We start from the raw sequence: 24,045 nt of genomic DNA, 5'->3' as shown, positions 1-24,045 counted from the left end.
TAGAGCACCTGCCTAGAATCCCCCAGTGAGGGGCTGGGATGTGGCTCAACAATAGAGCACTAGCCTAATATGCTCAAGGTTTTTGAGTTCCATCCCCACCACTGCAAAAAAGTCAATGTAATAATAGTAAGAGAAAAGGGGGGGCTCAAAGGCACATTTGTACACGCCCTGGTAAGCCACAGGATTTACCTTTTGACTTGGGAATTACCAGCGTGCCACACATTCCGCCTCCCAGAGGCCAGCATTCACCACAGCACACATATGCACACTCTAACAGACCACAGGCCAAGCAGCCTCTGTTTTCACAGGACCCAGGAGACCATGGGCACCTCAAGGCTCTATACCCTGGTGCTGGTGCTGCAGCCTCAGCGCGTCCTCCTGGGCATGAAGAAGAGAGGCTTTGGTGCTGGCCGCTGGAATGGCTTCGGGGGTAAAGTGGAGGAAGGAGAGACCATTGAGGACGCGGCTAAGAGGTGAGGAGGAGGGAGTTCTCACCACAGAGCCAGCCTCGATGGGGACGAGGACCTTGAGAGTAGGAAACATACCCTGGAGACCTGCAGATGCTATATAGACCAGGCTGGCCTTGAACTCACGGAGATCCACCTGCTATTACTCCCAGAGTACTGGGATTAAAGGCAGATGCTACTTCCATGCTGGGCTTTTAAGTTTTTTTAAGGGGTCTTTTTTTTTTTTAATGTGCATTGGCATTCTGCTCACAGGTCTGTATGTAGGATGGTGTCAAATCCCCTGGAACTAGTTACAGACAGTGTGAACTGCTGTGTGGGTGCTGGGAATTGAACCCAGGCCTTCTGGGAGCACAGCCAGTGCTCTCAACCGCTGTGTCATCTTTCTAGCCCTCATAAAGGGTTTTTCTCCATATTTCAGTAGGCCTTTAGTTATGTAGCCCTGGTTGGGATTGTAGGTGTTCACTACCATGCCTGAACTTTTGAAGTTGGAGGTAATCCCTGAGTTGGATATAACAATGTGTCTGCATGGTGTCCTCCTGCAACATAAATCTCACAAGTCCTGAGGCTGCAATGCCACGCCCTGCCCTGTGCATGGATGCCGTGCTCTGAGCTGCCTAACGCCACTTCCTTCCTACCACCTCTGCCGCAGGGAGCTTCAGGAAGAAAGCGGCCTGACAGTGGATGCGCTGCACAAGGTGGGCCACATCTCGTTTGAGTTTGTGGGTTCCCCCGAGCCAATGGACGTGCATATCTTCTCTGCTGAACACGTGCATGGAACGCCCACAGAGAGTGACGGTGAGCCTTGGCCCTTCCCCCGCCTTCCCACCGTGGGCAGGGATGTGTGCCCAGCCTCCCTTGCCTGCCTAGGAGAGAGGAACTGGCCCTTGCCAAGTGCAGGCCCCAAGTCTGCGCCCACCTTCCTGTTTGCTTAGCCTCCAGACCAGGGGCAGCCTGGAAAAGCTGCCTTGTAGCTCAGATATGAGCCCATTTATTTATTTCACAAGATAGGGCAATCAGCTGTACATACTGGCACATGCATTTTTATCCCAACACTTGGGAAGAAGGGATGGGGATATCTCTGTGAGTTCAAAGCCAACCTCTTTCAAAAAAAAAAAAAAAAAAAAAAAAAACAGCAGAAGCAGCAACAGCCAGGCAGTAGAGACGCACACCTTCAATGCCAGCACTGGGGAGGCAGAGGCAGTTGGTTCTTTATGAAAATCAGTAAGATTGGCAAACTTTGGGAGCTCTAGTTCAAGGCCAACTTGATCTCCGGGGTGAGTTCCAGGACGGCCAGGGTCACACAAAGTTAAAAACCAAAAAAAGAGAAGGAATAGCTAGCTGGGTGTGCGGCTCAGCTGGCAGGATGCCTCGTTAGCAAGCACAAGACCCTGGGCTCCACCCCCAACAGGGACATGAACCGAGTCTACAATCCCAACACAGGTCAGGTCTCAGTGAACGAGCAAGTAAGGAAGTAAGCAGGTATGACAGCGCAGCACATGACCCCGGATCTGGGGCACAAACGCTGGGTCTGGATGCATACAGACAGAATGGGTTCTGACCCTCTCAAAACCAAGAGACCCTCATGAGGATGAGCTCTTCTCAGATAAGCTAGGTTATAATGGTGCACATGCATAGCCCCAGAACCAAGCAAGCTGAAGCAGGAGGACTGTCTTGAATTCAAGACCAGCCTGGGCTCCATACTGAATGTCAGGCCAGCCAGAGCACCAAAGAAAGTCCCTGTGTCCAAGAAAATAGAACAAAGCAGGCATGGGTTGTACCAACTACATATATACCCAGCAGCAACCAGAAATCTGAGGTAGGAGAATTACTGCTCATTCTAGAGCAGCCTGGGCTACAGTGTGGAAATCCTGTCTCAAAAAGCTCCAGGGGCTAGAGAGATGGCTCAGGGGTTACGAGCTCTTGCTGTCCTTGCAGAGGGCCCGTGTGCTTTTCCCAGTACCCACAGGCTGCTCCTGACTGTCCACAGCGCCACTTCCGGGAGATCTGATGCCCTCTTCTGGCCTCTCTAGGCGCTGCATGCACACCGCATGAGGGTGCACATAAACTAACTTTACAAACGGTTTAAAGAAGGGAGAACGTTAGAAGGCTGGTTCAGCAGTTAAGATCACATGCTGCTCTTGCAGAGAAACCACATTTGGCTCCCAGTACCCACAGCAGGGGCTCACAACTGACTAACAGCAGCCCCTGACCCAATGCCTCTGGCCTCTAATAGGCACCCAGACTCGTGCCTACATCCACACACAAACATGCATGAACATATGCAGCTAAAAATAAAAAAAAAATTTCGTAAGTAACAACCAAAACGTCCAAACAGCTGGAGAGAGCTCTCAGTGGCTACGAGCCTAGTCTTCCAGAGAAGCCACGTTCAGTCTCCAGCACCCACACTGGGCACATGTGACTGTGCCCATGTGTGGCTCCAACTCCCCTCTGGCCTCCACTGGCACCCACACATGTGGCATTTGTTCACACAGATATATCCCAATACTTAACAGTTCTGGTTTCAAGGCCAGCCAGGACTACATACTCAGACCATGTCTCAAACAAAACAAAATTTCCCAACGAGTGTTCCACACAGATCCAGGGTGACCCCTCTCGGGTCATCTGAAACCCGTGTTCAACATCCGTGTTCTTCCTTACCCCCTGCCCCAGAAATGCATCCTCAGTGGTTCCAACTGGACCAGATCCCTTTTGCAGACATGTGGCCGGATGACAGCTATTGGTTCCCACTGCTGCTTCAGAAGAAAAAGTTCTGTGGGCACTTCAGGTTCCAGGATCAGGACACCATCCTTGACTACTCGCTGCGTGAGGTGGATGATCTCTAACCCAGAGGTCTGCTTCTGGCCGGATGCTCCTGTTTTTGCACAGCCACAAGCTGTCAGTCCAAGGGCACCCTGAAGAAGGGCTGGCATTTTCTGTCTGCAAGATATGGCTGAAATGTGAAATGTCGCCGAGACATGTCTCAACATTTCATCCCTACCTACTGGTACTCTTTTAGACGGTTATGGCACTTGTAGAAGGCAGAGCACTGATGGGGAAACTGAGTCACTGAGGGTCTAAGATGAAAGACAACCCTTAAGGTCTTATGAGTAAGCCCCACTTCCTGTCTGCTCTCTGCTTCCTGACTGATGACACGACCAGCCCCCTCACACTCCTGCCACTATGCCTTAAGTGCTGTGAGAGACTGTCTCCCTTGATCTGTGAGCCAAAATAAACCCTTGCTCCTCCACGTTACTGTGTGATTGCAGCATCAAGACAGTGAGTGGAGAGGAGACCTGCCAGGCAGCGAGACAGCCAATTCTGTCTTGTTACACTACCCCAGACAGAGTGGACAGACACCAAAGGCTGAGGTAAGCGCTGTTTTCACACAGGGATGACAATCTGAGTGAAAAAGTAGACTCTCTGAAGTGTTTGGTGAGTGCAGGCTGCCAGAGCGGACACCCAAAGAAAATCTGCAGGAAGCAGGTACATAGAGAGAAGCTAGTGCCACTGGTCTCACGTGTCTCCGAGGAAGACAAGTATGTCTCTGGCCAGGAGCTGGGCTGCCAACCAGGACCAGGACTCCAGTTAGGGGCTGGTCTGACTGAAAGAAAGGCTGTATCCAGAGGATTATGTAGATCCAGGGTAGGCAAATCAGGTAGAAATAGCCAATCAGAGCAGAGCCTGCAACACCTGAGAAGCACTGCCTCAGGGTTCCAACCAGGTCCCTGCTGTGGGGTGGCAGTGGCGCATCTTAGACCTCACAATGGAAGTGATTATCAATGGTTCTTGAAAGCATGCTATTTTCACGCTGCATCTGAACTGTCCCTAACTGCTTCACATAGAAACATTGCTGTTTTCAGGAGGGAGCTGTTAGGGAGATCCAAGAGGGCTGAGTGATGGCTCAGTGGTGCTGTTCTTGCCGAGGACCAGAGTTCAGTCCCCAGCACACACACTGGGCAGCTCATAACCACCTGTAACTTCAGCTTCAGCAGCTGACACCCTCTTCCGACCAGGCACCAGCACTCATGTACACACACCCCTATACACACACACAATTTACAATAAAGTATACACACATAGGGTAATCATACTCAGAAGCTAGAGATAGCTTAGCTGAACCTCCATAAAGCTAAAAGGACGTTAGTGCTGAGATTGGGGCATCATTGCAGCCCTTCCTCTTGACTCCCTTTTGATCAGGTGCATGGGGTGGCAGTGATGTGTATGAGTACAGGCACCATGGAAGTCAGAGACGGCGATGCCACTGGAGTTGAGGTGAGAGGACATTGGGAGCAATCTGACGTGGGCACTAGGAACTGAACTCGGGTCCTCTGAAGAGCAGCAAACGCTCTTAATTGCTGAGCCACCTCTCCAGCCCTTATGGTGTCAGTCTTCCTGTCAACCTGACATAATTTAGAATGACCTGGGAAGAGCGTCTCAGAGAGGGCTGCAGATCAGGACGGCCTGTGGGCATGTCTGGGACGGTCCTGACTCCTCCCCTCGGAAGGGAGCGCCGCGCCATGCCAGAGTGCAGAAAGCAAGCGGGGCTGTGGCTCGCACTCTGACCTGTTCTCTGCTAACTCTGGAGGGGACGTGTCCAGCTGATTCAAACCCTCACACTGCGATCCTCTGCTCCCCCAAAGTGACATGGTTAAACCCTTTTGCACTATATTTCTTTCGTTGGGGAAATGGAACTCAAACAAATCCAGCCCTAAAGACAGATCACAGATGAGTGTGAAGTCCTACTTAGTGAGTTAGTGGGTTCTCTGGGGTTACTTACAGGAATGTGGGTGAGGGCTTAGCTCACAGGAGCAGGGACTCTTCAAACAGCGAATTCAGCCTGGGCTAGGTCTGACAACTGCAGCCCTGGAGGAGGCTCAACAGGTCAGAGTCTCCTCCCCTTGGCAACTGTCACTGTGGGCACCACCTCAGGGAGGGATCCCGTGAGCCCTGTACATCCCAGGTTCTGAGTCTGAGGAGCCTCCCTCCAGGGGGAGGGAGGAAGCTACCATACAACACTCTGCCAATAGAGACCCTCAGGTTAGGGGCAACTGCCCACCCCAAAACTCCAGACTCCAGTTTCCAAGACTCATTTGACCATGCTCATGGGGGTTTCTGAAGAGAAAGTGCAGCGTGGAAACCATCTGTAAACACTTCCAGTTTATTGGGTGTGGCAGTAACTGATTCCCGCAGTCCATAAAGTGCTTCATCCATCAAGCGGAGCCCACATCATCCGCTTCCCGACTCCCTTCACCCAGAGCCCCACTGCCCCTGCCCAGCTGTGTCAGCCAGGCAGGCTAATTCAAAGTAGGGAGCACCCAGAGAAACTGACGCCTTCACTCCCACTCTGCTGGCCCCAGGACTGTCCAGTTAAGGCTAAAGCTGGGCCCCACTCGACCCAGGAAAAGGGGCAAGCAAGAGGGAGATCCAGCGATACTTGTGCTTCTCCATCTTTCTGGCAGCCACAGGCATGCTGTGGAGTGGCACACAGCTTGGGCAGCAGGATGCCAGAAGCGTGCAGGGACTCTTGGTTCCACTGCACCCTGGGAGGAGAACCTCAAGTTTGGAGTCAGGTACCCACAGCCCAGTCTAGGAGTGACTGTGTGAGAAAAGGCAGGCTCTATTGCCAGGCTTGGGGTCCTGGAGCACTAAACACAGGGGCAGGAGATTGGTAAAGGAAACAGCTCACATCCAGGTGGAACCTGCTGCCCGACAGCCTGGTGGGAAGCAGCCCACACTCTTGCTCCTGAGGTCTGGGCACCCAACAGGGATGCCCGTCTCCAGTGCTCCTCCACAAGCCCTCCTCACTCCCACCCTCCAAAACCCAACACAAGAAAGGACCCCGAGCCCTGATCCACTGTGGACCTGGGCTCCATGGATAGCACTGGAGTGAAATCTGTCCTCCAAAGCACTGAACCCTGCACACCCCGCTCCCTCCTGCAGCGCACTTCTCGCCTGGCCTCACACACCTCCCAGAATGTCTGCACGCCTAGCCTATGGTCCCGTTCCCACCCTCAGGGATTGAGCAGCTCCTTGCCAGGCCATAGGGCAGGCCAGTCCTCCAACCTGTTTTGCTGCTAGGTTAACCCCTAGGCTCCCCCAGCACTCAGTGACCTTCCACACTCCCGCAGACACCACTTGCTGGGTACAAAAGGCCCTTAGCACTGTGGGCACAGGGCACAAACCATTCCAAAGCACCCTAACTTCCCACTACTGACCTGATCAGCAGGCCACAGGGCAGGCAGGGGGCACATAGACCTCCTGCCCAGGAGCAGGGAGGCACAAAGACCTCCAGCACAGCCCACAGGCAGCTCAGGGCAGTGGCTGCTGCCTGGAGGGAATCAGCCAGGGACACTGTTTGCAAAGAGGTTTAGTGAGGCCACAGGAGCTCTGCTGTGGGCCTTGCCCCTAGTGGGGACACACGCCGTCCTCCTGCGGGGAGCGGGGTGGTGTCAACACACTGTGAGGTCCAGAGAAGAGGCAGCTCAGCTTCGGCTTCAGGTCATTCCACACTTTGCTCATCTGCAAGAGGAAGAAAGGAAGGTGGTGGGCGGCCACAGCCCGGTCTGCGACAGCCCAGTTCCCCTTCTTGTCATCTGGTGGCATGCACAGAAGGGCATTCACATCACACTCCCTCGCATGCCCAGCTCCATAACCGAGCTACTGATGGGGAAGGCAAACCACCCCTGTTCTCTCAATGTTGGCCCACCCTCCAGAGGCAAAGACAAGGATTGCAAGTTCCAGGCTAGCCTGGGTTACATAGTGAGACCTAAAAACCAAAAGACAGGGGTGGGATATAGCTCAGAGTTAAGAGTTAGCTTATTAAACATGCGTGAGACCCCAAGTTTGTTCCTCAGGACCCCATACAAAGAAATAAGAAACTTAGTAACTGCTATACGATAAGATGCCCTTGCACTCCTAACCTGCCCGTCTCCTGAGTGCTGGGATTACGGCACGAGCTGTACTGGGGATGGAACCCTGGGCTCTGTGCATACCGGGAAGCTCTCTACCCACCGAGCATCTCTACCAGCCTCGATGCGGTGAAGGCAACTGGGCAGCCAAGTACCAGGAACTCTAGTAGAACAAAAATTCTAACTTGAACCAGTTACTTCTCACCCAACACAGAGAGTCCAGCCATCCTGTACCCATCAAAAACACATGTTACTACCGCCTGACCTACCTCTGTGTTCCTTGTTGGCAGGGACCATCAATGAGCCCAGCCATCTGTCCCAGATTCTGCCCACCACCTGTCCCAGAGCCCAGGTGGATATGACACTATCTGTCTGTGACCATGACACGCAGGTCAACATCTGGAAACTAGTGAGTTGCCCCTCTGTACTGTTTTTCAGATCTTGGAAGCACACAAGTCAAAAGAGGCCCCGAGGGCTGAAGGTGTAGCTCAGCTGACAAAGGGTCTGCCTGGCATTCACGAAGCCCTGGGTTTGGGGCCCCAGCACCACATGTCAGGTGTGTGGCATGTGTTTATCATCCCAGCACTCAGGAGGTTGAGGCAGGATATCAAAACTTCAAGGTCTGACCTTCAAGATGGCTTACCTGGTAAAAACATTCCCTGCCAACCTGATGACCTAAATCTGGTCCCTATAACCCACATAGAGCAGACAACGAAATGCCCTCTTGGAGAGAGAGAGATGAGGCTCCCATAGCCAGCAGGAGGCACCAGAGTCACTTGGAAAATCAAGGAAGTCAAGCTAGGGAAGTTGGGTGTATGTTTGTGGGGGCGGGGGGAACCACCTACACGGGCTAGAAAGGCAGATGTCATCAAACTCCCCCTCCAAATGCTAATCAGAATAGCCCATCTTGCAGCAAGCCACTTAGGCATAGGCCAGGCTGAAATCAGCAGGCTGTCCCTCTCAAGGTTAGATAGCACTTTCTAGACCAGACACAACTCCTGCTGGCTCTGAATATATCCAATGTTGTCTGTGCTGGGCTGGTGCTGGCTTTGACGTTAGTGCTCTGAAGTCAGACTCCACAGCAAACCAAACTCGGAGCTACGTAAACAGTTAGGAGGGCCGAGGGGATGGCTCAGTGCAGAACGTGATGCCATGAATATTAGAAGCCTGGAGTTCAGATGCCCAGCACCCTGGTAAACATCAAGTGGATGTGGCAGCCCACAAAGGGAGGCAGAAGCCACCTGAGCCTCCTGGCTAGTTAGCCTAGCAGAACCAGTGAGCTCTGGGTTCAGGTAACTGCAACTCCGCCTCAATATAAAAGGTAGGGAATGGTCCAGGAAGACTACCCACATCAACCCATGACCTCCACACGCATGCATAAATATATGCTCTTGCATATTCCTATGTACCCATGCACATGCAAACATTCACACACACACACAACACAAGCATATAAAGGTAAAAACAGCAACAAAGGCAGAAAACAGTTCTAGGTCTGGTGGTGCACGCCTTCAGTCGCAGCACTCAGGAAGCACAGGCAGGCAGATCTCAAGGCCAGCCAGGTCTATCTACACAGATCCCGTCTCAGAAGCGGGCAGGAGGCACTGGAGAGATGGCTCAGAAGTTAGGAGCACTTTCTGCTCTTGCAGAGCACCAGGGGTTCGTTCCCAGAACCCACATCCGCTGGTTCACAACCACCTGTAACTCCAGTTCCAGGGGATCTGACACCGCCTTCTGGCCCCTGTGGGCTCCTGCACATGCGTGATACCCAAAATCTCATGCATAAATAAAAATAATGAATAATTTTTAAAGCTTTAGAACAGGTTCTCAGTTATTGGGGAGCTGGTAACTTAGGAGGGGAATGCAGGTCTCTGTAAACACCCCCCACCCTGTGCATAAACCCCTAAGAACTAAGTTTACTTATCACAATGAACGTCAATGTATCATTAATTGGACTGTTATCACCCCAGGTTGGAGACAGGGATTAGTTTTACACACACACACACCAAAAAAATACACAACAAAGAAGCTAGACAGGCACCATCTCTCAAGTGCTGTCTCAGTCCCTGTTGGGAAAGTGAGCAAGGGTGGAAGACATGAGCTGAGGTGCCAGGGCTTTAGGTCCCTACACAGGGTAAGCACCCCAGGGCTTTCAGAGTGAGTCCCCTGCCCCCACTTTCTCTCCCGAGACTCCAGCAGCCACATCTAGAGGCAGCTAAGGAAGAGCTTCCAGGGAAGTCCACTGCGGTGCTAAGTGTTCCCAGCCAGGCCAACACCCACCACCTGCTCCCTCTGCTGTAGGCTCAGAGATCCAACATTCATTTTCAGGCTCCTAGAGTCCTTCTAAAAGGAATGGACTTCCTGACAGCTTTCCAGCCCTGCTCACAAGTCTTGGTGTCACCAATGTGACCACACAAGAGGCTGGAAGGACTAGGTTCAGGACATTCCCCAAGTCACTGGCTGCAGGCCAGCTGCTCGAGAGAGGGTGGCATTACTGACAATGGGGCAGGGTGGCTCACCTCCTTGTGCCCTTGGATCTGGGAGTTCACGAAGGCCCCCAGGATGTGCGAGGTGAGAGGCAGGTAGGCGTGGACGAGCTGTGTCTCCTGGTGCAGGCAGTACAGGGAGAAGTAGTTTCGGAGTTCCATAGTCTGGATCACGTTCTCCTGCTGCAAGCAGAGAGCGGTCTGTGATCCTCGGGGGTAGGGCACGGCACCTGCTTTGAGCCTGGGCACTGGTCCCTGCCGCACACCCACTCGACTGGACTTCAAAGAAATGCAAAGCCAGGCACCCTGCTGCAGAGCTCCTGCGGCAGCTCCCACCTCTCCCACACCCCAGCCTGGATCTGGATATTCATAATCCCTGAGCTCAGCCGCCCACGGAGCAACTCCAGATGCCACGCCGCTTGCAACCCACAGCTGACTCCTGCTGCTGCCTGCTGCTCACCTCCACAATTCGTGACTCCAGCTGCTCCACGGACTCGGGCTCCCGGCCGTGCGCAGCGCTCATCATCTGCCTCTTCATCAGGCCGTACTTGTGCAGTGCCCGCTGATGCTTGTGAAGCACGCCCTTCTCGTGCCGCTCACACAGGTCCTGCAGGGAGAGGGGCATGCAAACCCTGCAGCAAACCCTGGCAGAGCACAGAGCCTGGAGGCTCTGGAGACCGTCACACAACTTCCACTCCCATCTGAAAGCAAAAAGTGTGACAGAAGAGCAGAGGCAGCCAGAAAGGCATATGCTGACTGGCAGTTAGCAAGCAGGGCCCTTAGGAGGACTGGGTTTTCCTATTCAGAAACAGTCCAGGATGGGGGGAGCAAAATGGCTTCGTGGGCAAAGGCACTTGCTGCCGAGCCTGATGACCTGAATCTGATTCCCAGGACCCACACAGTGGAAAGCAGGACACCTGCAAGTTGTCCTCTGAGTCTGCACACAGACACACAAATTAATGTAACTAAAATAAGAAAACAAAGAGTCACATACACACTCTGGGTCACAGCCTGGCCCCCTTGGATCCTATCTGGCTCGGGTTAGTCTGTGCAAGGACACTCTCCTTTCGGGAATGGGATTTGTACAGGCTGGGGTTCTGAGGCAGCCCCAAACCTCTGACTTCAGACAGGCACTGTGTCACTGGCGGCAGGACAGTGTGACCAAGAAAGAAGACATAGTGGCATCAATTGGTGGGGCCCTAAATCCCAGTCAGAAATCTAACAGAAGGCCAGGTATGGTGGCGCATGCAGGAAATGCCAGCCCCTGAAAAGAGGAAGCCACATGCTACCACTGCGGTCAGCAAGGCAAACTCTTCCCAAACATCCCTAGTGAGTTCTGAGCCAGCAGTCCTGCAGCTCTTCAGCAGCAAAGATTTCTCTGGCTCCATATATCGATCTGCCGTTCATGGACTCTCAAAGTCACCTCAATTGTAGGCTCAGCCTGGCTTCCTGGAACCCTCACCCAGGAGCAAAGCCCCTGTGTGAGGACCAGGCCCCAAGGCGCTTACAGAGAGCCCGATGGTCACATATGCTCATCTCGGTTTCTACCACACATTACAATCATCTCCCCTTCAAATTGGGAGCTTCCTGAGGTGCCAGCAGGATCTCTAAGGCAGCCTAAGGGACCCCCAGGCAGATAGGTTTCCTTCTAGTCAGATGTGACCCTTGCCATCCTGAAGCAGAGAGGCCTTGATGGCTCACATGAGCTCCTGAGATCAGGTCTCCTAACACTCCCTCACCGAGGATGAGGAGACTAGCAGGCTCTCCCCAAGATTAAATAAAAGGCAAAGACTGGATGGAAATGAGAGCACGCTTTAGGGGGTACCCACCCCCGAGCCACCCTCGCTTCTGCGGTCAGTCCCAATAGCCTCACTAGCTGATGTAGGTGGGCGGAAGCAGGGCCTTGTCTTGGGGAACAGACACTTCACATCAAACAAAATCACACGTCAGCCCCTTCCCTGCACAGCCTCAGTCTCGAATGCTTCAACAAGGTCACTATCAGTTAAGAATGTTGGAGACTCACTTTGTAGGACTGCAGCAAATCCAAAAAGAGGTTCAGCTTCTCCACCACATCATTCTCTTCCTTTTTACCCTAGGAACAGGGATGAGTTAACCAGCACATAGCACCCAGGACCCAGCACCCCTGGAGAGCCCACTCCCCAGCCATGACCTGGCAGCTTTCCTCCCTGAGCCACCAGCCCAGGCTTCAGGAGGACCCAGTTTCCCACGTAGAGCCCTGAATCTAGGCAGAGATGTCCTCAACCCTGGCGGTTGAGGACAGGGCAGCACCCTCTCTACTCCAGACAGTGTCCCTCAGGCTTCTCACAGACCTCATGGAGCCACACCTCATGCTGGCCCCAGCAGTTCTGCCCAACACATAACAGCTTCTCTTTGGAGCTCTGCATCTCCATAGGGGAGACAGATGGAGGAAGGATGCTGGGACAGGCATGAGGAGTGAACCCAGACATTCTAGTACTTCCAGGTAGCACAGAGTAAAGAAAGAGCCACACCGGAAGCCAAAGCAGGGGAGGATGGGACAGAGGATAAAGGCTCAGGACTTTGTATACAGGCAACATGACAACTGTGAGAAGCAGACAGACACAGACAGCCCTGTTAGTGTACCTGGTATAAAAGGAAAGCCCAGTGCCAAACTCATCCATGGCACCCAGGAAACAAGAATAAGCAGCAGTGGCCCAGAAGCTGCCGGCATCACCATACATGTGGCAGAACCACTCTAGGACAAGGTGACAGCCACGTGCTCACTGCCCACATATGCACACACGCATCCCAGCCAATGCATGCCTAAGGCTCCTAGCACTGCAGCTGTGGCCAAGAGATATGCTCACCCGAGAAGCCATACATCAACTTCTGCACGGAGACCCATGTAGGGAAGAGGCATTTTCATGGAGACACAGGAGCTGGACTGAGTCGATGTAGCCACCTCAGGGGACTCTGGAATGTCCCCCAAAGTTTCAGTCCACTAAATCAGGAGGTTCCCAGGTAATTCAATCCCACCCCTGCAGCTAGTTCTGATACTAAGTAGGAAGTTCCAGGAAGTTAACAGGTGAGCTAAAGGTTTTCAAGTCAGGAGAGAAGCTTGGAGAGATGGCTCAGACAGCAGAGCGCTTACCCTGTAGATGTGAGGACCCGAGTTTGGATTTCCAGCACTCATGTTAAAAAGCAGACATGATACCATGCTTACTATAACCCCAGAGCTGCAGAGGTGGGAATGGGACAAACCAGGAGCTTGAGGGCTTGAAGGTATCTTTTCTAGCTGAACTGGAGAGTCCCAGGATCAGGGAGAAGCCCTATCTCCAAAAAAAATCAAGATGGAGTAGCTATGGTAGCAAATTCAAGAGACAGAAGCAGGTGGATCTCTGTCAGTGCCAGGCCAGCCAGGGATATATAGTAAGACCCTGTCCCGATAGATAGATAGATAGACAGACAGACAGACAGACAGACAGACAGATAAACAAACTCTTTGTTGTTCGAGACAGGGCTTCTTTGTGTAACCTTGACTGTCCTTTGTAGACCAGGCTAGCCTCAAACTCACAGCAATCTGTCTGCCTCTGCCTCCCTGAGTACCACCACGCCCAAATAATTAATTATCTTAAAAAGAAAAACAACATGGAGGGGCTAGAGAGAAAGCTCAATGGTTAGGAGGATTGTATGCTCTTTCAAAGGACCTGCATTCAATTCTCAGCACCCATATGGCAACTCACAACTGACTGTAACTTAAGTCCCATGGGATCCATTGCCCTCTTTTGGCCTCTGTGGGTACTAGGCACACACAAGGTTCACAGACACACATACAGGCAAAACATCCATACACATAAAATAAGTTAATTTTTTAAATTAAAGAAGATAAGATGAACAGCACACAAAAACACCTGATAGAAACATCTGGCTCCCACACAAATGTATCCTCATGCATATACCACACACAGTAACGACAAAAATAAAAAGACAGCACAAGAAAGGGAAAGGCACGCTGGTGTGGCCATCCTGTCCTCGCTGACAGGCTGGGGCGTTCTCTCTGCTACAGTGGCCGTCCCTGCCGGGCTCACTGGCTACCACATCCCATCTGTGTAGGAGACCGTGAGCATCCAAGCACATCCCTTTAGAAAATGTATACAGCGCAGGGCCTGGGCGACTGACTGCTCAAAACAGGAGAGCACTTGCTAGAAACGTGTGGGGAGCCGAGTTCAGATCCCAGCACTCAGGTAGGCTGGGTGTGGCCACGCAGACAACTAGCCTGATGCTGTGAGGCTCAGACAGGAGGGGCTTGTTGGCCACCCACCTAGCTCAGGTTCAGTGAGAGACCCTGTGCCAAGGGAAAGGTGCATGATGGAGTGAGACTCCCAGCACCCTCTTCTGTCCTCTGCACACAGGCACACACACCAAGCTGGCCAAGCTGAGGCTTGCCTGCAATTCCAGCACTCGGGAGGCTGAGGAGGAGGACCACAAGTTCAAGGTCTGGCTTGGCAACAAAGTGAATAGCAGGCCAGCTTCAGGAACAAAGTAAGAACTCAGTTCCCAAAAAATCTAAGACCCCAAACTAAGCAAAACAGAACTCCATTGACGTCAACATAAGGACTGGCAGGAATATTCAGGAAGCAGTACATTCCTGCTAAATTTCATTAGGGAACTCAAAAACGTCAAAAAGCACAGGGCTGGGAGGAGCCCCAAGCTCCTCATTCCCCACTCAGAGCTCCAGGATGGAGGCACAGGCAGCTGAATCAGGAAGAGATATTCACCCTGTGTTCTGCAGAACCCCAGCACATGGCCTGACACTTCCCACTGAGTATAGAGGGGCCTGTCTGGTCTCTGTGACAGCTTCATGTACGCTTCTTGAACCCACACTCGGAGAACAGCTACCCTGATAAAGGTAGTCTGGCGCTGATGAGAGGGCTCAGCAGGTTAGGGTATTTCCTGCCAAGATGATGACCTGACTTCAACGCTCCGGACCCACATGGGTGCAAGAAAAGAACAGACTTCACAGTTGTTCTCTGGTCTCCACGAGCATGTCATGGCTCAGGCGCTCTAACAGCAAGGGCATGGCGACACAGGCTGTTAATCCCAGCATTCTAAGGGCAGAGGCAGGCCAATCTCTGAGATCCAGACCAGCCAGGGCTACATAGTGAGACCCAGACTCCAAAAAAACTGAAAGAAGTGGGGGGGGAGGGCAGGGAAGGTAGGAAAAGGAGAACAGGGAAGAGGAGAGAAAAAAGAAAAGGAAAAATAGTGAGCCAGTGAGATGACTCGGTGGTTAAAAGCACTAGCTGTGCAAGGAACCTGACAGCAGAGTCGGAAACAGAAACAAGGGAACACTCAGAAGCTCTGAGCAACCACCCCAGAGGACACAGCACTGCAGAAATAAGAGACCCTCCTTCAGCAAGGGGAAGAGAGAGCGGTTCCCCAAAGCTTTCCTCTGCACTACACGCATGCACCGTGGCACACCCATGCACACACACACAAACAAAAAAATTTTTTAAAGACAGAATTTGCAATGATGATCTAGCTCAACCCTCTCATATCTAATCAGTGGGGAAACTGAGGTCCAAGGACCAAAGTTACTAAAGCAAAGTCATGGCACACAAATGACAAAGCACAGGAGCTGCCCGGCCCCTGCGCCTCCATCCTGTCTGCCCCTGAAACCTCCAGTCTTGGCCCTCTCAACCTTGGAAACGGGCACTAGAGTGTGGGGGCATAAACCAACACTGAGTGGGAGGGCTGCAGCGATGGCTCGCTGGGCGAAGACAGCACCAAGCTTCAGCCCTGAGCGCCATCCCCAGGACCCATGAACTCCTATAGCTGTCCTCTGGCCTCCACATGCACACTGTGACACACATGCACACCCCACATGATAAAAAGGACAAAAGCCCTTGCTCTCCTGCAGAGGGCCTGACTTCAGTTGCAGCACCCACATGAGGTGGCTCACAACCTGCTGACATGCCAGCTCCAGAGGATCTGACATCTGGCTTCCTTGGGCACACGCATGCATGTGCCCACTTATAGACACAGACACACACACATCAGAATTTTTAGTAACAAGAAGACAGCAACGCTAAGAGCTGAAGAGACAGTGTAGTGTAAAGCACTGCCCTTGTACGGAGGGCAACCCAAGTCCACACCTCAGAACTCAGATTACAAACTGAGGGTGCAGTGGTCCTCGTTGGAACTCCAGCGCGGGGGGCTGGAGACATGAGCATCCCTGGGGCTTGAGGAACTAGTCTAGCTTAGCTGGTGAACAGGTCAACGAGAAACCCTGTCTCAAAGGGGAAGGCATCCTTGAGGATGACACCTGACGTTGCCTCCTGACCCCCAGACACGTGTGCACACATACATATGGACCTATACAAACATGAAGCAACACATGTGCTGATGTACATTAGAAAAACATAGGTGTTATAAAGGTAACACCAGCTCTGGGAGCAGAAAAGGAAGATTGGGGAATTTCCACACAAGCAAAGCCGTCACACTCCCTATTTCACAGAAACCTCACGGCACCTGAGCATCCAGCTGCTAGCGAGAAAACCCCCCCAAGTCCCCAGCAGGTAGATCAAGACACAACACAACTGCAAAGCGTCCATCCTGAGCAGGAGCAGAGCTTCAACATGCTATCAACCTATTTAAAACCGCAGCTGGCGTGGCATCCCAGACACGTAGAGCCAGCTGCTCAGCAGACTGATGCAGGAGGATTACAAGTTCAAGGCTAGAAAACGGAGTGAGACCTTATCTCAGCAACAGTAATGACAAAGGGAAGGGGAAAGGGGAAGGAATAGAGGGCTGGTGAGGCAGCTGGGTGCAGAATCCTCCAGTGTCAGGCTGCGGTGTGGCTCAGAGGCAGAGCACCTGTCTAGTAAGTGCAAGGATCTGGGTTCATGTCACACAACAGAAAATAATAAATTTAAAAACAAGCACAGGTCCTGCACACCCAGCACAGCCTTAGATTAAGTGGACCTAAAGGAGTGAGTCTCTTGGGGTACTGAGCACAGTTACTATTCTGCTGGGTCAAGTCACTGGCTGCCAAGCACAAGCCGGCACAATGGGAATTAGGTGGTCCACCCAGAGGCAAAGTGCAAGAAGCAAGGACAGATCTACTTACCCTCAGCAATGCCCGGGCTGGGGACAAGGACCAAACCTGTTTCAGTCACTAGCCGCTTTTTCAGAAGCGTAAATGGCTTGAGGGAGCCACCCAGAACAGATGCACAGGCAGCCTTCACTCAGACCTCAAATGGAAGATCATCTACACAGAGCTCAAGGAGGATGGAAAGGTGCTCTCCACACAGCACAGCACATCTGGACCAAGGGACCCACGACAAGAAAGACACTCACCTGCTGTGCAGCCTTGTCCGCGAGCAGCGCGAACTCCACAGACAGGCCCTTGAGCGCTTGCTTCAGGGAGCCCCAGGTGCTGAGGTGCAGGGCAGCCCAGGAGGGCAGAGGGGTGGTGTCGGAGCCTAAAGCACTGCGGGAACAAAACACATACTCACCTGCTGCCCTTCCCTAGATGTGTTCCCAGGAGGGTCCAAGCTCCAGGGAGGGGTCTGAGAGTCTCAGAAGGTTCGGTGAGGATGTTTAGAAGTAGGTGAGGAAGGCATGGTCTCAGGCCCCACTCTAGACCTAGGAATCTCTGCTACTGCCAACAAGACCCCCAAGGCCTGTGTGCCAGGGAAGCAGGGTTCTATACCCTTATAAGGGAAACTTGGTCTGCCACTGGCTGCTTTTGCCAAGGTAAACAGCTTTTTATTTTACATGTGTGTTGATTAATATTGTCAACTTGGGGGGAGTGTGCGGCAGCAGCATCCATCTCTCTGCTTCCTGACTGTGGATGCAGCATGACCATCTGCCTTGTTCCTGCCGCCATGACTTCCCACCACGATGGACTGCGCACCCTCAGACTGTGAGCCCAATCAATCCATCCTTTCCTTTCTTAAGCTGCTACTGTCAGACATTTTCTCACAGCAGTGTGAAAGGTACCACGGAGACTACTGTATGAGCAGCTATGGGAGATGTGTGTGTAAGGACTCCAGAGCTCTGCCTAACTCCTCAAACACGGCTTTCTCCTACCCCCACCCTGACTCCAGCCTATCAGTCTACCTGTCTCCTTCTGCAGTTCAATGGGTCAAGATGGTAACCAGACCCTGGCCCCCACCTAATTCATTCCACAGTCCCTATAGGGTCACATGCCTGAGCTCCTTCCCGAATATGAGAAGATCAGCAGCATTGTCAATGGCCCTGGCTGCGATCCGCTCGGCTCTGTCTCGAAGCTTGTAGAAGCTGTTGTAGACATTTCGAATCAGCTCCCGGCTCATGGCAAACTGAGTCTGAATGTCAGCAGGGAGGAAGTCCTGGAAAAGGGTGGCAAGAAACACAGTGGCCTGCTGCTTAGTCACAGAGAAAGAACATCCTGAAACCTGTTTGCTCATCTGCTACAGGCCAAACCCCACTGCCTACAAGGACAGGGGATGGATAATGGCATCACCCCTGCAACCCGACAGAGGGTGATGAGGATCATTAGGAGTCAGATTACCACTCCCTTGCTTAAGAGGGGAAAGAACACCCAAAATCAGAAAACTACCTTGGCCCTGGCAGCCAGCTTGCAGCTCGTGAACTCATCTCCCATGCATTGGGCCGCCTCCCTGAGCTTGTGCTGAACGTCCTGAAAAAGGAAAGACAGAGCTTCACCCTCTCCTGCCTGCAAGGACACCAGCTGAGAGCAAGGATTCCTCAGAAGTGTAGCCGGCACAAGGGCTAGGCCATTGATGCCTGTGGTCTCAGCCTTGGGGAGGCCTCAGCAGGACAGAGAGAGTTCCTGGCCAGCCTGGACTACACAACAGGACCTTGCCTCATGAAAGTGAGGCTGGGGAGATGGGCCAGTGGGTCAGAGCACTTGCTACACAAGTGCACATGCACACACACACAGAGACATAGACATAGACATACACACACACACACACACACACACACACACACACACACACACACCATTAAAAGAGGGAGACAGACAAATGCAAGCTTCTTCAGGAGTTTGTTATTGTGGTGTTGCATGTCTGCAATCCCAGAACTCAGGAGGTTGAAACACGGGGATTATTTCAAGTTCCAGGCCCTGTCTCAAAAACTGTAAAAGCAGATGCAGTCCCTTCTGAAGAGAAAGCTGCTACCGTGCACTTGCTGGTCCACTGGCAATCTCTTTGCTGTCTCGCAGACTCTCGTTAGGGCTAGGCTGTAAGAAGAAGCCTGCCAGGAGGGCGGGAGCACACCAGCAGCACGGAGTGAGGCCGTTCTCCAGAGCCAGAGCTCCAGCTACAAGAGGTGGCTCCGCATGGACCCGAGAGACAGACATGGGTCACAAGACCACTCAGGCTCTATGCAACAGCAGATGGGGAGAGACTGCTTCCTGTAAACAGATTCTCAGGTTAGGGGTCCGCAGACCACAGGGGCAGCTTATGGGGAAGGAAAGGTAGCAGGTCTCAGACCAGGCTCTGACTCATGGCCCTGATGGAGGCCTCAAATAGCAATGCCTAGCCTTCAAACCAAACCAGACCAAGATTCACCCTGGAAACAGAGAAACACATGGTGGGCAGCCAAGTCGAGCCTCGGGGAGCTTAAACATATTCTTTTTTACTACAAAGGGAAACTGAGGACCAGGGATGTTCCAGACACACACTGTCCACAGATAGCTTCCTGTCACGATAAGGGGAGCCGTACCCTCCGCACCTGACCTCCTGGTCCTCTGCCTGGACTACTGGAGCGCAGGCGGCTTCCTGGTTCCACCCTCACTCCAGCTAGAATTCAGGACCACTGCGTCCCAGGTGCGAAGGCCACAGGAGGGTTTGGAGTTTCACCAGACAGCAGGCAGACGCCTACCATGCCCGAGGCTCAAGGTTCCAAGGCAGCACCACAAACAAACAAGACTGTGAGCACTCACCTTGTCCACTGTGGTCGAGTTACCCAGGCGTGTCACCTAGTGAAAGGCCAACTGCCCTTGGGGAGGTAAAATCAAGTGCAAAAGCTGGGCTGCACTGGGAAATGGCTCAGTGGAAAAGAGCGTTTACTGCCTAAGCATTAGGGTCTGAGCTCAACACCCCAGCACCCATGTAAAAGGCTTTGCGTGGCCATAGGTACTGTAACTCCAGTACTGTGGGAAGCAGGGACAGGAGGATGACTGGGGCATGCTGCCTACCAGCCTGGCTCCAGGCCCAGTGAGAGGCCCTGTCTCTAGCAAAGTGAAGAAGGATAAGTAGGACACCTGGCATCCTCCTCTAGCCTCAGTGTGCACACCCGGACACACAACTCACATATACAGACCCCCATCCCCACCCCCCCACCCCACACAAAACAAACTGCGCTGACTCCTGACTGTCCATTTTCCCTGCCCTGCCACTGGGTAAGGCCTGGAAGACCCCAAGTGCCCACTCAAACAGACATTTTCCTCCCTGTCCTGCCCACCCATCACAAAGCCTGCTTGCCAAGAAAGGCTGGTGGAACCATCTACATACATTTAAGAACCCTTGGGCTTGCACCTGAAAACAGTGCTGTCTCGAGAGGATCAGCACTGACTCCTAACACAGGCCCCGACTCCACTGCAGCCCCACAAAAGACAAGCTTCTCTCTCCAGTGGACCACGGCCAGAGGTACACAAAGCCTCCAAGTCACTCACACAAAGGAGGCCTCTTTAGGATGGAGTCCAGCCTGTACTTCAGAAAGAAGTCTTGCTCTGTCAATCTCAAACAAATCTACTCTAGACATTCAAACATGGGACAGGAGACAGAAGGAGAAACACAGGTTCAAGGAATAAAATCTAGGTATGGGCTCCCAGCACTTGAGAGGCTGAGACAGGAGGATTGCCTCTAGTATGAGCCCAAGCTGGGCCTGGGCCAACCTGAGTATGCAATCAGGTCTCAGTGTCTGGGTCCAGAGTTCCAGCCAGCACAGGCCCTGAGGGACACTTACTGGGCCACTGAAAGACAGGAAGAGCTTCAGGAGTGTGTCCTCTGAGAAGGGCGGGTGCCTGGCCACCAGGTTGATGAAGCGCTTCAGGGCCCTCCGGCGGCCCTCGATGAACTCCCTGTCGGCTGGAGGAGAGCACAGGGTTACCACAGGGTCAGCAGAGGCCCCAGTCAGAGCAGGCTTCCAGGCAACTCATCACAGGCTAGGGAGAGAAGGCCACAGAGCTGGGACTCCAAGCCCCCAAACATGCGTGGCTGCAGGAATGGCCAGGGCTATCAGTTTCAATGGAGAACACTGGGAGGTTGGGCGTTCTGACAGACACCTATGTTCCTAGCGCTTGGGAGACCAAGGAAAGAAAGCTACAGCTAGATAAGCTACAGAGTGTCTGAGGGGGAGGGGGCAGGGGCGGGGGAGACACAGGACCACAGAGCAAGACCCTATCTCAAACCAAAAGCAACTGGGAACGGGTGAGATTCCACACGGCCACCTCCGTGAGGCAGGAGGCCTGTGATCTCGGTGAGTTCCAGGCTGTCAGGGCTACAGAGTGAGATCCTCTCACACAGATCCCGCAGTCAGGTGTGCAGGCACAGGCTTTTCATTCCAACACCCACCTGGTCTAAATAAATAGCAAGTTCTAAGGCAGCCAGGCCTGCCTGTCTCAGACAAACCAAAATGTAAACAGACAAATACAGTGAGATAAGGCTCCCACCCCAAGCTTTCCACCTGTCCTTGAAGACTGAGCTCTCAGAAAAGCTGAGTCAGGTGACGGTGTTTGTGGAACTGACTAGACACGGTAAGGCATTGAGCTCTGACTGGACACAGCCAGCTTGGGGGCAGGCAAGGGTCCCTGCTCATCTTCTTATTTCCTCTGCATGTAACAGTCCTTGTCACTGAGGAGCACAGTGGTCCCAAAGGTGCAGAGCTGGGAAGAAGGCCAGAAGCTGGGTCACTAGTGGGAGTGAGATGGAAATGTGTTCATGTCCAGAATGGGAGGTCCTGGAGGGGAGAAGCTGGATCTCTACATAAAACACCCCCAAGTTCCCCACTGGGCACCTTCACTTGCACCAGAAAGGTTGGGGACACCAGGTAGTGAACCATTAGGGAGGCTCTGCATAACGTTTTACTTTTCCATTGCAGAGACAAGGTCTGTCGTAGCTAGAATGGTCTGGAACTCATACCTTAGCCCCCATGACTGGCGTACCCTTTAGTGGCTTATACTGATGTCAGTTTGATAGGATTTTGAGTCACTTAGGACACCAGCTCTGGGTCATGAGAGTGTCATTAGATACACTGAAGCAGGAAGACAGAGCCTGAAAGTGGCCAGCAATGAAGAAAAAGAGCTGAGCCCTCCATTCATCTTCTGCTTCCTGATGGTGGACACAATGTGACAATCGCTCCTGCGCTGCCATGCGTTCCCCCACAACAGGCTGCTTAGTTGATTTTGTCACCCATTTTGTTACAAGAACAAGAGATGCAACAAATATACCAAATTATTGGGGTTCTGGGGACATTTGTGGTTGACAAGTAAGACCCTGTGGTGCCTGGCACCCTACAAGAAGCAGGCCAAAGCACCCTGCAGGGGCAACCCTGGGGCCAGAAGGCGCCTAGGGTGAAGCAGCAGCTAGGACCCCACAATGGCCGAGATGCATGTGTACTGCATCTCTGTTGGAAGCCCTGGTAGTCCACAAGAAGCAGGGCCCTGAGCTGCGATGCGCCCGCCCAGCTCTATGCCGCCCAGGAGGGCAGCTTGCTCCCGCTTTACTGGCCTCCCTGAACCTTGCCTTACCTCCCAGCACTCTCTTGGGCGGAAGGGCTGGCACCATGCGGTATGGGAACTTGTGAAGCAGCACTTCATGAAAGACCACAAAGTCATTGTAGCGTCTGTACACGGAGGACTTGAAGCGCTACAAAACAAAGGATGCATGACACATGGGACATCAGCAGCCACACCATTTCTTCTAGGCAGAGGCTCTACCACTGAGCCACACCCCAGCCCCTCACTGGGGAATTCTAGGCAGGGGCTCTACCACTGAGCCACACCCCAGCCCCTCACTGGGGGATTCTAGGCAGGGGCTCTACCACTGAGCCACACCCCAGCCCTTCACTGGGGGATTCTAGGCAGGGCTCTACCACTGAGCCACACCCAGCCCCTCACTGGGGGACTCTAGGCAGGGGCTCTACCACTGAGCCACACCCCAGCCCTCTTTTACTTTTTGAGATCTGATCTACCTAAGCTGCCGAAGCTGGCCTTGAACTCACACTGTGACCAACCTGACTTTTCAATTCAATTCTCTTGTCTTTTCCTACCAAGTCACTGAGAGTCCATTCCATGTCTGCACCATCAGGCCCTACAACCATGGCATTTCATCAGACCTCCTTGCCTTTTTTCATCATGGAACAGAACTCAAGAGGAATAACATTACCCAATTCTTCATCCTCTCTCCCCAAGTTTTTGCCAAAAGTTCTAGGATTTTATATAGAAATAAAAAGTATAATGTTTGGATAGCTCTCTGACATCATGACACTTCTTTACTGCTGGGAAGGGTACAACCCTGCTCTAACAAAGCAAAGCATAAGGCTAAGGCGATAGCTAAGTACACACACAGCATGAGGCCCACGTTCAGGTCTCCAGCTTCTGTGCATGGTGGTGTGATGACACACGCCTGTAACCCTAGCTCTGAGAAGTAGAGACAGACACTAACAAAAAGAGAAAACACAATACATAGGAGAACAGCCTGCAAGGAGGGAAAAAAGCAAGCAGGAGGCTCGCTGGGGCTGAGCACAGCTTCCTACATTTAGTCTTTCAGGCCCAGGAGCAAGGGCTGCTTCACTGCAGCCAAGGGGCCCCTCTCTTGTTTTCACAGCTCCTACAGGATGGCAGAAGGATACACTGTCCCTGAAGCATCCCCGAGGGAGGCCCTCCAGCTCAACCCTGCACCACAAGCTCCAGGACAGTTTAACTGCTGGTGCGCATACAGCCTGGTGAGTCCTGACTTTGCAGAGCACAGAAATAGGCAGGAAGCAGGCCTATCATCCTGGCACTTGGGAGGTAGAGAGGGGATTGTGCGTATGTGAGGTACCTAGGCTCTTCCAGGTTGGCCTCAGTCACATGGTAAGATTGCAGAAAGAGAGAGGGAGAGGGGGAGGAGGAGGGGGGAGAAGAGGGGGGGGGGGGGGGGGGGGGAAGGAAGGGAGGGGGGGGAGGGTGGCAGGAGGAGACACTGGCCG

At 52.8% G+C, this 24,045-nt stretch overlaps 2 protein-coding genes across 2 annotated transcripts in view; one reads left to right on the top strand and one right to left on the bottom strand.

Moving 5' to 3' along the window:
- The window catches only part of Nudt1 (nudix hydrolase 1), a 6,684-nt gene extending 2,976 nt beyond the window's left edge, over window positions 1-3,708 (top strand). Inside the window, exons 2-4 of the mRNA XM_055598649.1 lie at window positions 309-473; window positions 1,117-1,262; window positions 3,138-3,708. Coding sequence (XP_055454624.1) covers window positions 322-473; window positions 1,117-1,262; window positions 3,138-3,310 — 471 coding nt within the window. The 5' untranslated portion in view covers window positions 309-321 and the 3' untranslated portion in view covers window positions 3,311-3,708. The remainder of the gene's footprint in view (window positions 1-308; window positions 474-1,116; window positions 1,263-3,137) is intronic.
- Window positions 3,709-5,523: 1,815 nt separating this feature from the next.
- Snx8 (sorting nexin 8) overlaps window positions 5,524-24,045 on the bottom strand; it is a 48,157-nt gene continuing 29,635 nt past the window's right edge. The window contains exons 3-11 of the mRNA XM_055598640.1: window positions 22,604-22,721; window positions 20,821-20,942; window positions 18,446-18,526; window positions 18,055-18,215; window positions 17,200-17,332; window positions 11,885-11,953; window positions 10,322-10,468; window positions 9,895-10,044; window positions 5,524-6,986 (exon numbers count right to left, since the gene is read on the bottom strand). Coding sequence (XP_055454615.1) covers window positions 6,873-6,986; window positions 9,895-10,044; window positions 10,322-10,468; window positions 11,885-11,953; window positions 17,200-17,332; window positions 18,055-18,215; window positions 18,446-18,526; window positions 20,821-20,942; window positions 22,604-22,721 — 1,095 coding nt within the window. The 3' untranslated portion in view covers window positions 5,524-6,872. The remainder of the gene's footprint in view (window positions 6,987-9,894; window positions 10,045-10,321; window positions 10,469-11,884; window positions 11,954-17,199; window positions 17,333-18,054; window positions 18,216-18,445; window positions 18,527-20,820; window positions 20,943-22,603; window positions 22,722-24,045) is intronic.

Source organism: Psammomys obesus, unplaced genomic scaffold, assembly GCF_907164565.1.
Source record: "Psammomys obesus unplaced genomic scaffold, mPsaObe1.curated_primary_1811, whole genome shotgun sequence".
Taxonomy (NCBI): Eukaryota; Metazoa; Chordata; class Mammalia; order Rodentia; family Muridae; genus Psammomys; species Psammomys obesus.
Note: the sequence above shows the minus strand (reverse complement) of the source record. Positions and strands in the feature narration are given on the sequence as shown.